The sequence below is a fragment of the Vitis vinifera genome, chromosome 19 (genome assembly GCF_030704535.1).
Source record: "Vitis vinifera cultivar Pinot Noir 40024 chromosome 19, ASM3070453v1".
Classification (NCBI taxonomy): domain Eukaryota; kingdom Viridiplantae; phylum Streptophyta; class Magnoliopsida; order Vitales; family Vitaceae; genus Vitis; species Vitis vinifera.
Genome location: NC_081823.1, coordinates 2,397,287 through 2,414,147, shown reverse-complemented (window position 1 = coordinate 2,414,147; position 16,861 = coordinate 2,397,287). Strand labels below are relative to the sequence as shown.

The 16,861-nt window shown below is 35.1% G+C and overlaps 3 protein-coding genes across 4 annotated transcripts; all 3 read right to left on the bottom strand.

The window, feature by feature from the left end:
• Window positions 1–105: 105 nt before the first annotated feature.
• On the bottom strand, window positions 106–3,453 carry LOC100248740 (uncharacterized). The gene is made up of 4 exons (XM_002285106.4): window positions 3,188–3,453; window positions 3,034–3,104; window positions 522–2,195; window positions 106–402 (listed from the first exon to the last, which is right to left on the bottom strand). The coding sequence occupies exons 2-4, from the start codon at window positions 3,085–3,087 to the stop codon at window positions 337–339; spliced, it is 1,794 nt and encodes a 597-aa protein (XP_002285142.1). The 5' UTR covers window positions 3,088–3,104; window positions 3,188–3,453; the 3' UTR covers window positions 106–336.
• Window positions 3,454–5,896: 2,443 nt separating this feature from the next.
• On the bottom strand, window positions 5,897–11,059 carry LOC100267441 (protein yippee-like At5g53940). Of its 2 annotated transcripts, XM_002282582.5 has the most exons (5): window positions 10,699–11,059; window positions 7,881–7,924; window positions 6,624–6,732; window positions 6,452–6,507; window positions 5,897–6,339 (listed from the first exon to the last, which is right to left on the bottom strand). In XM_002282582.5, the coding sequence occupies exons 1-5, from the start codon at window positions 10,792–10,794 to the stop codon at window positions 6,261–6,263; spliced, it is 384 nt and encodes a 127-aa protein (XP_002282618.2). In that variant the 5' UTR covers window positions 10,795–11,059; the 3' UTR covers window positions 5,897–6,260. The 2 variants fall into 2 exon arrangements, with proteins under 2 accessions (XP_002282618.2, XP_059591373.1); XM_059735390.1 differs by having other exon boundaries at window positions 5,940–6,507; window positions 10,699–11,042.
• A 3,694-nt stretch (window positions 11,060–14,753) lies between these two features.
• On the bottom strand, window positions 14,754–15,843 carry LOC100243603 (ethylene-responsive transcription factor-like). The gene has a single exon (XM_002285110.5). It carries the CDS (start codon window positions 15,720–15,722, stop codon window positions 15,060–15,062), a length of 663 nt encoding a protein of 220 aa, XP_002285146.1. The 5' UTR covers window positions 15,723–15,843; the 3' UTR covers window positions 14,754–15,059.
• Window positions 15,844–16,861: the final 1,018 nt, after the last annotated feature.

Sequence of the window (16,861 nt, the reverse complement as noted above, 5' to 3'; positions counted from 1 at the left end):
AGAAACAATTTCCAATAACAGTTAACAGTTCATCCTAAGACCTCAACATAGCAATATTTGAAATTTAAATGCATGACTAAGAAAATAGAGGTCACAGAAACCATGGGCAGAGAAACAAGTGGAATGAAACTATGAATATATCTGAGACAGATGTGTGTATATAGAGTCATTTCCATGATTAAAGCGAAGACCAAAATAACCTATTAATCTCAATTATTATACTTCCTTTTTAAGCTTTCTTTCAGCTGTTGCAGGGCAGGCCACTCAATAGTTGTCTGTCATTGTAGAACTTCCATGAAAAGCCATTCCATTGGGGACATGATCACAAATCAAACATCAGCGCGGAAGTTGCCTCCACCCAGATGCAGGGGCCTTCTTTGGGATGTAAACCTTGTAGCTCACCTGATAAGAGATATTAAGTATGATGCTAAATAAATCTAAAATAAACTAAATAGAGTAGCATTCATGCTTCACCGGTCCAAAGAGTGGCATGCAAATTTATAACAGATGAAAATACTCACTTGCACCATTTCACCACCCCGCATTACAGACATTGTCTTCTGCTCAAACTGTGAGCCCTCCTTGGCTTCTCCTTGCACTTCTTTTGAGCTTTGTTCTCCTGAAATAGGTTTAAGCTCAGGAGGCGGGTTCGAAGCAGCAGGACCAGCAGTATCACTAACTTGTTGACCATTATCCTTGCTACTCCACAGCACAGTTTGAGCAGTTGCAGCAGAATTTGTATTTACACTTGGCCTGGTCACCAGCAAATTTGGTCTATGAGGCTCCTGTGAAATGGATGCTTGCTTCAGGGGGGTGCTAGTGCCAAAAGATTCTCGCCTCAGTACTGATGTTCCAGGCTTAGATTTATTACCAAATGCATTGACAGCAGTTTTGCTACTATTGTCATCATTGGGAGCACAAGTGGTAGCCACCTTTTCTGGTGGGCAGACAACTCCTCTTTCAGAAGCTCCAGGTTCATTTTCACTGTATCTTCCATCTGGAATCTTTCCAAGATTCTGTGAAGAATAAGTGAACTCTCTCCCGACAGTAGGCATATTACTCTGCTCTACTACTGGGTTTGCACTTACAGCTCTAGTCCCATCCACCCTGGAGGCCTTGATTTGCACCAACTCAGCCTTTGAAGTGGGTGAATGCTTAACTGCAGCAGTCACGTCTTTCGGAGTAGTCTTTGCATTTGTTTGGACCCCTCGGAATTTTCTCAGATTTTCTATAGCTCTTTGTCTTAAAATTGACTCCAAATGACCAATATCATCAGAAGCCTCATTCTTATTTTCCTTGACCCCATGGAAGCTTGGATTACTTCCATCATTCTGGGTCCCACAATCCTTGTCACTCTCTTTATCCTCAGTGGTTCTAATGTTAGAAACAAAAGCTTCTTTCCCTGATTCAATTTGCTTTCTCTTCTCTGAATGATAAGTTAACTCCCTCTTCCCCCCACCATCATTACTATCATTACTTCTGCAAGAAGGGTAACCATCATCATGATCATATATAATCTCTTCTTTATGTGCATCCTTATCCAATTCTCTTCCATCCTCCTCTTCCGGTTCTCGTACAACAGTAATAACTGATCTTAAACGTCTTGAATTATTCTCAGCATCCCATCTCTCCACACTTTGATAACCACTACTTTCACTGCATCGACTATATGATGAACAACTTCTTGACCTATGTCTACTCCTTTTATTAACATGTTTAACTTTTCCCAAATTTCTCTTATCTCTCTCCTTTCTTTCAGACCTACCCCTTGGCCTCTCAAATTCACTCTCACCACTGCTGCTATTCCCACCTTGACATGTCGAACAACTCCATGAACCGCTGCTCATGGAACTATCACTTACATCTCTCCTCGGTTTCTTCTTGTGGGCTTTCTTCCTTGCATCCAAATCACCATTCCTCTTTGACCCTTTTCTTTTCTTTGCACGGGGTGAACCCTCTACGCTTCCACGTCTAGGAGAGCTCCTTCGAGCCCTTTTTTTACTACTCTTTACGTCCTTTCGAGTGCGAGACCGAGCCCTTCTACTCCTATAATTTTCCTCAGAACTAGAGGATGACACTAACATTGAACTTCTCGAAGTATCATCATCAGAATAAGAAAGGGAATCATCATGACGACGGAGCTTCTTGGATTTATTCCTCCTACTTCTACTCTTACTTCTTTTCCGCTTGCGGACCTAGTGTATACATGTATATAGATGCAGAAATAGGCATTGAGATTGAAAACAGAGAGCCCATAATTATATCAATTCAATTTAAAAACCCAACACTCCCTTTGGTTGCCAAGAAAAAGTAACAAAAGGATCATAAACAAATTCCAAACCATATTTTTCGTAATTAAAAGGGCCAAGCAAGCCAAATCCCCCACCAAGGTGTAAAACATTAATATCCATCATCATATCAAGGTTCCAGAAATTCAGAGATATTGAAAGAAAGTGATATTAATTTAGAAAAATGGTACAAATTAATAGCAAACATGGAAATTTGAACAAAGATTTCGGGAAATAGAAGTCAACTCTTAGATATCAGGGATATCCATAGAAATGTTGATTCATCTAAAGGCATTTAGAAATGGAAATTTGATGGAGATTTTGATCCATTGTCAGAATTAATTAAGAAAAACAGTAAAAATCAATAGCAAAAATAAAAATTTGAACAAAGCTTCCAAATTACAATCAAAATCTGTAGATATTGAAGATCCCAGATGGAGCTATGGACCCTGTACCAAGACATCTACATCATGCCCACCACTACACTATGGGCAACTCGATTTTTATCATAAAAACAGTATAGTATTCAGTTCAACACGAACCACTAGACCCATAATTCAATTTCTGGTTTTTTCCCCACAATTTCTCAGCAACCAAACAGAGTGTAAGCCTCCCAAATTAAATCATTTAAACAAGAAAAGGAAATCTAACCCTAAAACTAGCAAAAACAAAAATCCACTGAAAGAAAACTGGAAGATAGAAAAGCTTCGAACACGATTGAATAAGCAGGGAGAGAGAAGAAAACCTGAGAGGAATTCTTGGAGCGTTTCTTCCTGAGAGAAGAAGATGACTTTCCCATTTGGCTTTGATCTTCACCTGCCACAAATCATTAAAAGAAATCCACAAAAAAAGAGAAAAAAAAATAAAAAAAGGAAAACCCAGAAAGAAAAGGAAAGAACCTTTAATGGATAAAGAATGGATTGATACAAATGGCTCTGGAAATTGCAGGATCGGGCAAAGGTTACTGTTTCATGCTCTGTTCCTTTCCCCCAATTCTCTCTTCCTCCTTATATATATAATATATATATACATGTAGAGGTTAAAAGAAAGAATTTAGGACCATTGGACCAACCCCATTAACCTTATCCCTGAGTCAGATTCAATTTGGGCTTAACAACATTGACCTTATGCTCTGTATTCAGATGGGATTGAGTATGGCCGTATGGGGCCTATTAGGATGCAAGGCGATGTTATAAATATAGGAAAATTCCATTTTTCACATGAAATTTTTAATCTGTGCCCTTTATTCTTGAAATAAAATTTAGTCGGAATGAATAAGATTAAAGTATAAAAAAATGATACGTTAGAAATAAAATTTCCTTACGAGTAAATAAAATTTTAAGGTATAAAACAATGAGACACAATTACAAAAAATCAAAACTTAAATATAAGAGATATAAGATGTATGCATGATTGAGAAATAGAGTATAAAGAAGTAATTTAATAATATCTTTAAGGAAAAAAAAAATCTTGCTACTAATAATTTATGAAAATATACAATCAATTAGGTCATGTAACACATATATTTTGATTGTACTGGTTTGTACTTTTTATATGTACCTGAATCTCTTACATTTGTACCTAAATCTCATTGGATCTCGGTTTTTTTTATCATATATTTTCAATTAAAGTTAATTTCGTTCACCTCCTTGAGATTTTAACTAAACATTCACAACTCCTATAAGTTTGAAATTTCATCAAATACCTCATTTATTATTTTTGTTTCTTATTTTTACTCATCTTCCCCCCTCACTCAAAATAATAGAGGTTTTTGATGAAATTTAAAACCCATGGGGTTAGGTGCATTTAACTAAAATATCATGGAAGGTGAATAATAGATATTGGAAATTCATTAAGTACCAAATCACCAAATTGATATTTTAGTTTTTTCCTTTGAAAAATCAATCATTCTATTGAATTAGAAAAGAGTAGTTGTCTAAAAATGTGGTTTATAAGAGCATAAATCAACCAAGCCCCCATGGGATTCAAGGATTTAGTGTTGGGGAATCATTGATCAAAGAGTAGATTTTGGAAACACTCTTCATTGATTGAATGGTTGGTCAATCATTTATCAAAGAGTGACAACCTCTAGGTCTAAATACTAGGTCATTGAAGTGGTGGTTTTGGTGAACCATTGCTTCTTCTTACATGAAGGATTAGAAAAGAAAAAAAGCCTTAGATGGAATTCAATAAGATTTGATGAACGATTACAAATCCCAAAGGCCATTTGGTGGAAATTTTGGTAGGAGGATTGTGTATTTTTTTTTTAAAAAAAAAATTTATATTAGGAGGCAACTTTAACCCTTTCTTATATCCTTATTTCCTACTTACTTTAAGGTTTTACTACTTAAGAATTAGGTCTCAATCCTTATTTCCTTATTTTTAGTACAAGTTGTTAAGGTTAGGATCAAGTCTTGGAAAGCAAAATATTTTTTTGAAACATTTATCATTTATTAAGAACATTGACGACTTTGTATATTTTGATTGTTATTTGATATTTTGAGTATATGTTTTGCCTCGTAAGATAAGATTGTATTGTACATGGTTTAAATATATGAATTGTTACATAAAAATAGACCACGAACCTTTATAATTTGATAATTTGTTTACAACAATTCACCAATTTGGGTAACTCGATAATGATTATGGTGAATCACCTCCTTTACATAGAATGATTTATTATTAAAGATTGACTTTTAGATAAATGTGTTCGTATGTAACATATATAAAACATAACTTTTAGAGAAAATGTCACAAATACTATCACATGGATATGTTTTATCTCGTAAATTAACATTGTATGGATTCTTAATTTTGAGTTGTTGTTACACTGTTGTTCAGGTTAGCGAGCACTTTAAGTATCGTGCAAATGATATCCTAAAACGACCATATATTTTTTATATTAGGAATAACCATTGATTCAATAATTGATAATAAACATCTTCAATATCAATACCATGATATCTCCAGGAGAGATGGTAATATCCTCTTGAGTGATTTTAAGGTGAATAGTGGTTATTAGGTCATGATCATGGTAATTCCATTTGATGGAATTTGATATTTATCATTGATATAGACATGGCAAGTCATTATAAAGAAAGTGGGCTTCTCTTGCGACTTATCGAATAACCCGAAACCATTTTATTGATAACACTTTCCATATTAGATTATAAATATCAATTCATGGAAACAACACGTAATGATATGGTAAGTCCAAGGTACTAGCATCTTACTTTATTATATTATATAAAATATTAAAGAAAATTATATTTCATAAAATAAAGACTAATTTTAGACTTTTTTTTCTTTGTTCCTCTATGGAATCCAATTATTCTAATTGTCTCGGTGACCCCCACTGGGTAATCTCTACTTCTGTGTGAATGTTTTGACCTTGAGTAGAAGATGAAGGTGCACTATAATCTTGGTCAATTGGTTGTACCATTATGCATGGTGGTGTCATCAAAGGAAAGGTGGACTTTTTGCCCTAGGCTTGTACATGGAGACAGAAAGAGCCACCACCCTCGACCTTTTCTCTCCCCTTTTATCTTCCATAGCCAAGGTATCGTCCACCCAATCTGGAGACTAGATCAAGGCAAAAGACTGACGAGTTAGAGAGCAAAATCAATTTTTCTTCACCAAAGGACTCAAGACTTGCCTCAAAGCCAAGTAAGTTCGAAGCCTTCTCAGCCAATATTTCCAGATACAGTATAAAATAAAGCCGAGAGGCTTATGAACACTAATTTCTAAATAAATAGTATACATTTTCTATAAGATTCACCACCACAACACCTTATCATATTACACGACAGAAACTAAAAACCAAAAAAGGAAAAGGGGAAGAGAGCGAGTATCCATCTATCCATCCATGCAGCTCATATACTGACTGGAACCATATTCTCATACTACTATTCACATACATGCCTGCATCTCTTCTTACTCTCATAATGTGGTACACCCATATTAATTATCGGATCAAGCATCTTCAGCATCACTCATGTTAGCTCGGGTATCGATGTAGAATTCTGAGTCAACCCCATCAATGATCCTCCCTCTATTTCATAGAAATGCACAGGATGAGAAAAATAAGTGCAGGTTTGATCATGGGTGTTGAGAAAACTGAAAAGAACAATCCCAACTCTAAAATAATTGAGGGTGCCATGTACCTTTCAAGAACAAATTTCCCTTCTTTATACTTTTGGGTCTTGTCGTGTGCCATCTCCTGGGTGGTAAAAATTGAAGGTTGTGGGCAATGTGAGATTGAGATGATCTTAATTACGGAAGCAGATGCATAGAAACCAGGTATGATATTTAGAGAGAGAGATAGAGAGCGAGTACATATTTCCAGCCAACAATTTGTCCACAACAGCAGCAAAATATATCTGCTACAGTATGCATTCCTGAAATCATCATCCTCTCCTCTTGAGCACCAACTGTGATATTCACCCTGCACACAGACTCCAACATAGAGATAAGAAATCTAGTCTCAAGTACCTATCTCAGATAAGGAATCGCTAACTATTAATTCTATTCATATCTTAGCTCTTTGAAGTAAGAAAATTCCCTTCACTTTTTGATCTATTTCTACAAAGGCAATTTCTTCCTGAAAATTAATTTCTCAACATAAGCACAATTTGTTCTTTCCTTGACCCAGGAATAGTCCTATAAGTTTGGAAGTCAAGAAATAGCAATTTCCTTTCCCTTCAGGTTGGATCATTCTCCTATTCTCACCATGTCTATCTTTCCATTGCCTGCTATTGGCTCATCCATTTCTTCAAACGATAATAATATTTGTAAGAATTTAACATATGTAGTTTGAGGGACGGGGCATCCTGGAAATAATTCTCATCAACTCAGATTAACGTCAAGTTTGGCTCTGAAGTCATTAGCAATATGTTAAACAAATGATAACTTGGGGTTTCAGGGACTACATGAATGATCAAGGGAGCAATCAGAATAGAAGAGAGAGCAGAGAGAAGAGGGAGAAACTATCAAATTAATAAATATCTAGTGTATATGCTTAACAATGCAGCCTTTTACGTGTCTAAACAAAAGCTCATCTGATTTATCCTTCTAAGTATGGATAAAACTATTAGAATCAAGCACAAATCTGAGGAGGGATTTGAAAATAGACATGTACTTGGATGAGCCTTAAATTATTAAACTATCCCAGAGAATTGATTTCAGCTTTTTTGCATTTTGACATCTATATAACATGCATACACTGCATCTGTACACCGAGTTCTTGAAGTGGATTAACAATGAATACACAAATTTAACAAAACAAACAGTAAGTGGATAAATCCATTAATGATAAACTATCTTCAGCAATCAAACTGGTGTTTAAATATCTTTAAAGAGGTAATTTACAAGTGAAACTGTATAATTTTCACCAAAATTACAACAACTTCAGCTTTGTTTTCATTTTGAAATTTATATGTAGTGTACAACAGCTACAACATGCATCAATTTCTGTAAAGGAATCAACACTGAAGCTCAAAAGTAAGTGAAGCAACTGTTAAGCAGATTAATCCACAATTGACAAACAATTTTCAACAATCAAAGTGGTGTATGGAAGAATCATTACAAACTCACGCATTATTGAAGAGGTATGCCTTTCCCCTGCGGCAGTGAAAAGCCTGATGAAATCACCAAGCAATAAGAGAAATTCCAGAAAGACGAAAAATCCAGCAGACAGTATAACATAAAAATACTGTGTATGTGAAAATGAGCCAAGAAAAAATTCACAAAATAAAATATCAGCTGCACAAGGAAAAGATTTGCAATTGACTATTTGATTTTCCCCTCCATAGACTTAGTTATAATGGAAGTATAAACATTTATCAAAATCAACATAGATCAATATAACTGCATCTATATTACCATGTAAAGAAAGTAGTTGGTGTGCCCAATCTATGATTCCTAAGATGACTCTAACTTTGTTTGTTAACAATGACACTCAACACAAGAAGTGCATAACTAGTAGAATCACCATATTTGGTTTCCTACTTTATTTTTTTGAGAAATTCAGAATCCAATGTACCATATTCTTATCTGAACAGGTTGCTTTAACCAAGGACGAAAATATCAGGATACATCGCCGATATATCGTATATCGGAGAAGGTGAATATGATATACAGGTAGGATATATCGTCTGATAGAAATATCGGTAAATATCAGTGATACATCGCCGATATATTGGTAATCATGGATATATCGGCGATACAAGCAAAATATCGGCCCTAAATAGGAAAAAATTGCTAAAATTTCGGAGATATATTAGATATATCGGTGAAAAATTGATAAAAAAATTATATTATTATAAATAAGTTAATTTTAATTATCTTATAATTTATTTTGTATACTAATTAAATATAAAACAAATATAAAATCATAAATAAAATTATCAATATTTTTAAATAAAAATCATAAATATATTTAAATCATATAATTAGTACATTTGCAATAATTTAGTTTTAAATTAATAATTTTATTTTATTTTGATATTCAAGTGTAATAATAGTATATTAAGAATAAATTAACTTAGTACATTTTTAAATTAGTATAGCATTGAATTTAAATTAGTACATTTTTACAATTAATTAATATATTTTCAATAGAAGTAAATTAACTTAATGTAGTAATATATTTGAATCACATAATTAGTATATTTGTAATAATTTAACTTTATAACGAGTGTACACTTACAAAATTCATATTTCTTATCAACCGACACTATATAATTAAATTTAATATCACAAATTATATCATACATATATCAATTTTTTCAACAAAACAACTTTAAAATATCTATTATATTTCTAATTTCATTTTTAAGAGTTTTTTCTTATATTTTCACAAGTTTTGATAAATTTTTGGTTTATTAATATTTTATGTCAAAATATCGACTGATATATCTCTGATATATCCGTAAAATCCAAGTACCGATATATCCGTGATTACCGATATTTTCATCATTAGCTTTAACACAGAGATATAGAGTACTAAACCCGCACAAAAGGCATGTACATGCACCCCCTTAGTATATCACACGTTTAATTATACATCTGCCTATAAAAATCAGTTGTATTTTCAATGGCTTCAGAACTTCCGCCAATTCCATATCTTTCACAAGAATTACAGCATCCATGTGCCTAGAATTATGTTAATAAGACAATATGAGATTTCAGATCTCGTGTCAATTAAAATCAACCCGTTTCAACTAGAAAAAGCCAATGCCATGTTAAAAAAATTTAGGTTTCCAATTTCAGCAGGCAACAGACAAATTCTTGTGGATATTGTTACAACTGATTTGTTGCAACATGCATCACTTGATTACAACAAATTATTATGGGTGTAACCCCACATCCAAACCAAACCACCACCACCACCACCCCTCTCTCCCTTTCCAAACAACCCAACAAATTGAACCCACACCTGAACCCCACTCTAGCCCTGCATGACTATTATAAGTAATGCCCATAAGAATATTCCCTTTGATTAAGAAGATTATATGGGCTATTTAAAATAGTGGTTGCACATAAGTTTAGCTCCTAAGCTGATTATGCTGCTCATGATACAGGATCAAGCCAAATTCTAGTTCTTGATTTGTTTAATGATCTTCACCTATCAGGTCTAATTAAAAATGGGAAACATATTAGTAATTAGTCTAGCTGCTCTCTCTGATGGGTCCAGGGTCTCATATTTGTTTATATTTTTTTATAGAAAGGGGTTTTTAATTAGAAGGAAGGCTCCAATATGGGGCCATTCCTCGTCTAAAAGGAAACACCATAAAGAAAGAAATAAGCTAAGGCCAACAGAATTAGCCCATTAGTAAACTTTCCAGAAACTATAACAAACCAAAATATACCTCCTTAGCCTGGACAAAAGAGACCTAATCCCAAGTGTGCGTTGTCTTTTCTTCTAATAAAAACACAGCCCACATCTCAATTGTCTCCAACAACATACAGAGACCTTTGTACAAAATTCTATTTCCATTTCCATTTTTTGCAGCTAATTTTTTACTGATGTCTAGATTCAGAACATGGTAGTAATGAATGTTCCATCCTTTTCATGGGTCTAGTTAAAATCAAACTAGGCATTGTTTCAAACACTTGACAGCCAGATCTCCACTCCCTCCTCTCAACTATCAAGCAGGCTAATGGGGCAAACAACTGAACAAGCAAGCAAGCATGCATTTCCCACAAATGGGTTCACTCAACCACCCCATGCCCACCAAGCCAAATCCCCCAGGTCTTGCTTAATCAGCAAGAAGCCATTTTTTCACCCTGCAACCACTACTGATCCCACCCCATACCAACAACCCCAAATCAAGACACACTCCCACAAAAATTCAAACCTGATATTCCAAAAATAGACCATTAAAAAAGAGGGGAGGGGGGGAAGAATTACCCTAGAGACGAGATCATCAGCCAGAGCCAAGTGGGTTTTGCAGAACTTGCATTCATAAGCCCTGGCCTCGAGCTCAACCACAAAGACCCTTCCCATTTGGTGCCCCCCCCCCCCCCCCCCAAAAAAAAGGCTCAACCCTTCAACTGCACAGTTCCCCTGTTCAGATGATGGAAGATGGAGACGGTATGGAGAGAGAGAGATTGGGGATAGAGTTGGGATTGGATAGGCGTAGCGTCCACAGCGAATAGGGTAAGCCAAGGCTGACGGTGCGGCAGAATCAGAATGCCAGCTTATGGAAGAATCAAGAATCAGGACACCTCTGCTCTCCTCACTATTTCTCTAAAATATCACATAAATTTATAAATAAAAATAAAAATATTTTTCATTAAATTTAAAAGTTTAGTTTATTTTCTATCTGGTAAACATCCAATAATTAAATAAATATATTTTTAAAATTTTGTACTTAAAATATATTTTAGTTTTCACTAATTTTTTTTTAATTTCCAAAAGAGTCTTTAAAAATATAAAGAAAGTTTAAATCGGAAATAAAAAATATTTTTTTCAAATCGATTATATATATTATCAAGGTAAAGTGGGATAAGGAAACATCTAAATCATATTTCCGGTTTTAAAAAAAAATATTCAACCCATTCCTAACCAACATATTTTAATTTCAAATATGTCTTATTAAAAGTAAATACCCGAAAAAACTTGTTTCATTATCATTCATAATATAAGTAACTACATAAAAGCTAGTTGCAAACTCCACTTGACATGATCCAATGACCCGATTACCCAATGTCGACCCAAACTCCAGCTTTATAAGATGGGTTTAAACAGTGACCCATGGGCTGGGACTAATGTAACCCAAAATTCTACTCGACCTTCATGGCATACGTGGAAATATGTTTGGGTGGGAGGATTAACAAATGGTAGAAGTTAATCTCATTGATTCCATGATAAGCAAATAAAACAATATCATCATAAGTTTTTTTTTTTTTTTTCATGTCTTAATAGATGTGGATTGGATTGGATTGGGCTTGTTCAAGAGAAAGTTTAGGCAACCGAAGCCCAATCAAAATCTCAAAGGGCAAAACCTGAAATCTGTCTTTTAGTGAGTTGGGCTGGTGTGGATGGGCCCACCTATGGTTATCTAATAGTAAAACAAAATAAAATAATTTTAAAAAGTTATACAAATTTTAAAAATTATACTATTTTTAGGAAATTTTTAGTATTAATATAAGCATTGTAAAAACAAAAATTCCATTAATAGCAATAGAAAAAAATCTAATGGATACAATGACTAGAAGAAAATAAATTAAAGAGAATAATATATGTTTTATAATAATAAATAATTATAAAAACAGTAGAAGTTTACGAGAATAGCTTTATCATGACTTTTGCTCGTTGTGTACCTTGATCCACTATGAATAGCATTTTTTGCTATGGTTTGAGCAGCAAATGGCATCCCTCTTCTTGTACCCCTGAATCCACAAGTACCGGCCGAGGACCAAGAAACCACCTGATCTCATACACCTGTAACGGTCACAATAGTATTGTTAAAACTTGATTGAATATAAATAACCCCCTTTGGTATTCTATGCGCACTCTTATATGAATCAATTCTTGATATATCGTTCTACATAACAGAAAACATATTTAGTAACTAAAAATTATTTTTTTATTTTTTATTTTTAAGAACAAAAAAATATAATACTTTCATAAAATGTCTTTTAGTTATTTTATATTATTTTCATTTATTTTCTAATTATTATTTAAAAAAACAATTTTACAAACATATACAATAATTAAAAATAATATATGTAAATTATTTTAAAAATACATTTAAAATAGTTAAAAACATTTTAGATTTCTAAACAGATTTTTGTTATACAAAAATTAGAGAACAATTTTGAAAATTTATTTTCAAAAATTGTTTTTCATAATTATTTTTAAAAACATTTATCACTTAGTATCTTCTTGCTTTGAATTCATAACATCTATTATAGGTATTATTTAAATTATATAATTTAAAATTTTAATATAATAAAATGAAATTTATATTAAATTAAAAATAATATATGATACAATCCAAAATTTTAATATTAATATATAGTTTGAGCTTTGCATAAAAAAGAAAAAAAAAAAAAAAGGGACTATTTAAATTCATATTTTGGTTATATTATTTTATTTTTAGTCACGTTTTTATTTTTATTATATTGCTATTTATGATGTAAAAAAAATTGATATATCAATAAATTAATTTGGTGCCAAAAGTGAGCTTGAAATTAATAATTAATAAGAGAATATTAAATTATTTTTAAAAAAATCTCACTATCAAACCTCATTTTCACGAACATAATTATACCCGACAGCAGCGGGTGGGCTGACCCAAAAGCACAACAAACGGAGGTTATAACGGCCGCGGTAAGCTACCACCTGCCCCAAAAAAAAGCAAAAAAAAAAAAAAACCCTAACCACCGCTTCCATTCTCTTTCGGCGGTCGCTTTTAAGACCCACCACGTGTCACCCAGGCCACCCGCATTTTCATTCATCACCGGCGGTCCCTGTACCATCCCCCACCGCCACCGAACAGCGCCGACGCGCCGGCTTAACTGTCTGTCCTACACATGACACGTCACCACCACCCGTCAAAGCATCTGAGAGACTGGTAGCAGGCGTTCACGTGACAGTACGACACGCGTCCATATATAATTGGCGGGATGTCTACGTCACCGTACCCCTGCATGTAACTCATGCATGACAAGTAAGGAAGAAATCCTGTCCATAGATTCTAAGACGAAGACGACGACGACGACGACGACGGAGGAGAAGACTGGGGCCCACAGAAAAAGCGGCCGCCGCGTTTCCACCTGCAAGACTCATTCACACGTGGACCCAATCGCTGTCTCCTTCACACTGACTAAATTTGAAAAAAAATAATAAAATAAAAATATTCATATTATATATATATATATATATATATATATATATATATATATATATTTAATATGAATATTTTTGTTTTTTTTTTTAAATTTTAAATTTTTTGTGGAAGGATGGCTTTGATGAAAGTTGAAAAAATCTCTAGATTTTTTTTTTTTTTCAAATTTCAATAATTGATTTAATATTTTTTTTTGTTCTAAATTTATAAATGAGAATGGGGTCTATAATTGGAATTTATTAGAAGGATTTGTAAGATTATTGAAAGAGAATCTTGGCATAGTTGGGCATCAATATTAGGTGGTGGGGGCAAATTCCTTTTTAACATAAAAAGTGGGTGTTTACCTCTCACCCTTGGAATGGGTACCATTTCAACCTATGCCATCAACATCCACGACAAGTTTTAATATAATTTACATCATATTTTTGTATCCAAAATTAAAAATTCGCTCGTAAATTTTTGTTTGTTTGTATGTCATGTATATACAAAGTAGTTGGCCAAAAATGACGTTTAGATTTGCCGAAAAAACGAAAGAAAGAGAAAAACATGGTATTTAATTAGGACGGTGGAGTGCCACGTCACCATAACCCATATCGCGACATGTACCTCATCAACACGGAATCACACTTGGCTATGGGCCCCACCACTTTCGATTCGCCCTCTATCTGTCCCCCATCTTTAACTCGGCGGTTTCGCCGTCGGTGCCGTCTACAATAAATTACACTCACACAGAAGCGGTCTTCTTGGGGCCCACCCACACCGGTTGTCTCAGCCGTCGGATCAAATCCACCCTAGGGATGCGTGTCTTTAAAAAAGAGACAAGATGAAACGCGAATCACGAGGCGGTTTCTGATCCGACAGTGCAGGCAGGGAGGAGCCCATGCTTCTCATCATGAGGCCGCCCTCTGTCACAACTTTTCACACTATATTAATTAAATAACTATAACTAGTGCGGTTTCCGTACGTTTGTAAGGCCCTTGCTCTCGTAAGCGGCCATGGTTTCTAACGTACGCCATCCAGTTTTAGTCTGTTTGGTTTGCGAGAAACGGAGCCAACGAATAGAAAGTTTCGAATATTTTGGTTCCTTCTTTTTTTTCGTAGTAAACAAACGGAAAATTAACTGATCTGCAAAATTTAATTGAAAAACTATGAAGCTTGCATACATAGTAATAGGGAGGGAACAACATTAAGAAAATCTAGTTTCTCAGTCGCAAAAAGGAGGTCGGTTATGTATATACATCGAATAGTCATCGATCAGCACATCAATACAAACGTGGCTGCTGCTTTCTCTCTAGATTGCTTCGTCATCTGTTTCGATTCGAGACGCAATAAAGGAAAGGAGAAATTCAATTCAAATGGAAAAGAAAATTTTAGAGATCCGATTATCGTCGCCGTGGACGGTGTAAAAGTGATGAAATCAAGCGACTTCCGCTGGAGGATGGTTGAGATCGAGATTGAGCAGCCTGGTACTGCGGTCATGGTAATTGAAATCAACCACGGAGGATGAGTCGGAGTCGCTGTGAACGCTACCGGCAATCGCAGGGTGAAAATCGGCAACCGCTCGATCTAAATCGAACATATCGCGGTGGGTCTTCGGCTTTTCTGGACGGGAAAATGGCTCGAAGAAGAACAACGGCTGCGCAATAGGAAAAACACCAACCGCAGGGTAACGAACTGCGGAAAATTGGCCGGCGGCGGCGGGGTGTGACAGATTGAGATCTAGAGCCGGAGGACCAGCGATCGCACCCGGAGACAGCGCCTCGCGGCTGGAGGACTCCACGGTGCTGCTCTGGCTAGGGCTCCGGTTAGCAGTAGTCGCGGCAGCTGCCGCAAGGTCGGTAGGCGAAGGGAAGTTAGTCTTTGCCTTGGCTCCACGAAACTCCCTAGCCGCTGCATCGTAGGCACGCGCGGCCTCCTCGGCCGTATCAAAGGTGCCTAGCCAGACGCGGCTCTTCTTGCCGGGATCGCGTATTTCAGCGGCGTACCTGCCCCACGGCCTCTTGCGCACGCCTCTGTAGCGGATCTCCTTGTTTCCGGTAGCGCCGGCGGTTACGCCGGTAGGTTTGTCTCTCGGCGCCATTTGTTTTGTGTTTTGGTACAAGTGTTTGTGAAAACAGTGAATGAAAACGAAAACAGAGGGAGACAGAGAGAGAAAAAGAGAGAAAGAGAGAGAGAGAGAAGTGGCTTGGAGAAGCAGAGAGGCGTGGAGGTGGCTTTTATAGACTTGTGGAGGTGGCCTTCCATGCCCACGCTCTTTCGGGCGTTTGTAATAATGCTACCATCCACACGGATGTGGCTTCTGTTGCTTCTGCCGCTTCTCCTAGTTCTATCAACCAATCGAATGCCCACCTCACCTATTTTTTACATGAAAAATGGAAAATAGTTTCAGTTCTTTATCTTTTATATTTATTATATTATTTTTTACACAAGAATTAGAAAAATACAAGGTTTTATTTTTCTGTGATATAAGACCCTTTTTTTTTTGCATTTAGTTTCCAAAATATATTCTATTAAATTTATTATATTTTATACTCTATTATTAATTTTAGGATAAGTTAGGAATAATGCTAAATTACTATTTATTTAATAGCCATTTGGATATATTGTCTAATTTTTATTCTAAAATAAAAAATAGTAATAACTTTTATATTGAAAAGATAATAAATTTTAAAAAATGGATTAAAATTCTGAAATATTTATTACCTTCAAATTTTAAAAATAATATTTATTTAGAGAAAAATAAAATAAAATAAATTTAAATTTAATATATTATTTCAAATTTATTATGATAACCAAAAATCCGCTATATGTTAAGAATAATATTTTCAATGTGTCTAGCTTTTTGAATAAGCCTCCTTAAAAGCATTTTCAATTTTTTTATTTTATTTTTATAATGTATATGAAATAATGTCAATCCATTTACACTTATGAAAACGATTTTTCTTAATAATGTCGAAGGCAAGGAGGTATGAATGTTTTGACATCTGGAAACGGCAGGGGACCACGAAGGCGTGGGGAGTACGCGCTATTGGTGTCGGTGAGGAGAAGAAAGAGGAAACACATTGGGGGGTGAGTGAGGGAGGAAGGGCGGGATGGAGTCAACAAGAGCGTTGACTGAGGTTAATAAAGGGGCGCGCCGCCCTGCCGGGAGCGTGGTGGCATGAATTACTCGAGCGGAGCGAGATGTCATGTGGACCGCGTTGCACGCGGACACGCGGC

What these genes read in the sequence shown, in the direction of transcription:
- LOC100248740 (XM_002285106.4), bottom strand. Translation starts at nt 3,087, where the DNA reads ATGGGAAAGTCATCTTCTTCTCTCAGGAAGAAACGCTCCAAGAATTCC. An exon ending in GCTCCAAGAATTCCTCTCAG is followed by an intron (nt 2,196 to 3,033) that starts GTTTTCTTCTCT and finishes TGTATACACTAG; the next exon opens with GTCCGCAAGCGGAAAAGAAG. An exon ending in GGGGTGGTGAAATGGTGCAA is followed by an intron (nt 403 to 521) that starts GTGAGTATTTTC and finishes ATCTCTTATCAG; the next exon opens with GTGAGCTACAAGGTTTACAT.
- LOC100267441 (XM_059735390.1), bottom strand. Translation starts at nt 10,794, where the DNA reads ATGGGAAGGGTCTTTGTGGTTGAGCTCGAGGCCAGGGCTTATGAATGC. An exon ending in CTGATGATCTCGTCTCTAGG is followed by an intron (nt 7,925 to 10,698) that starts GTAATTCTTCCC and finishes TGATTTCATCAG; the next exon opens with GCTTTTCACTGCCGCAGGGG. An exon ending in GCATACCTCTTCAATAATGC is followed by an intron (nt 6,733 to 7,880) that starts GTGAGTTTGTAA and finishes GTCTGTGTGCAG; the next exon opens with GGTGAATATCACAGTTGGTG.
- LOC100243603 (XM_002285110.5), bottom strand. Translation starts at nt 15,722, where the DNA reads ATGGCGCCGAGAGACAAACCTACCGGCGTAACCGCCGGCGCTACCGGA.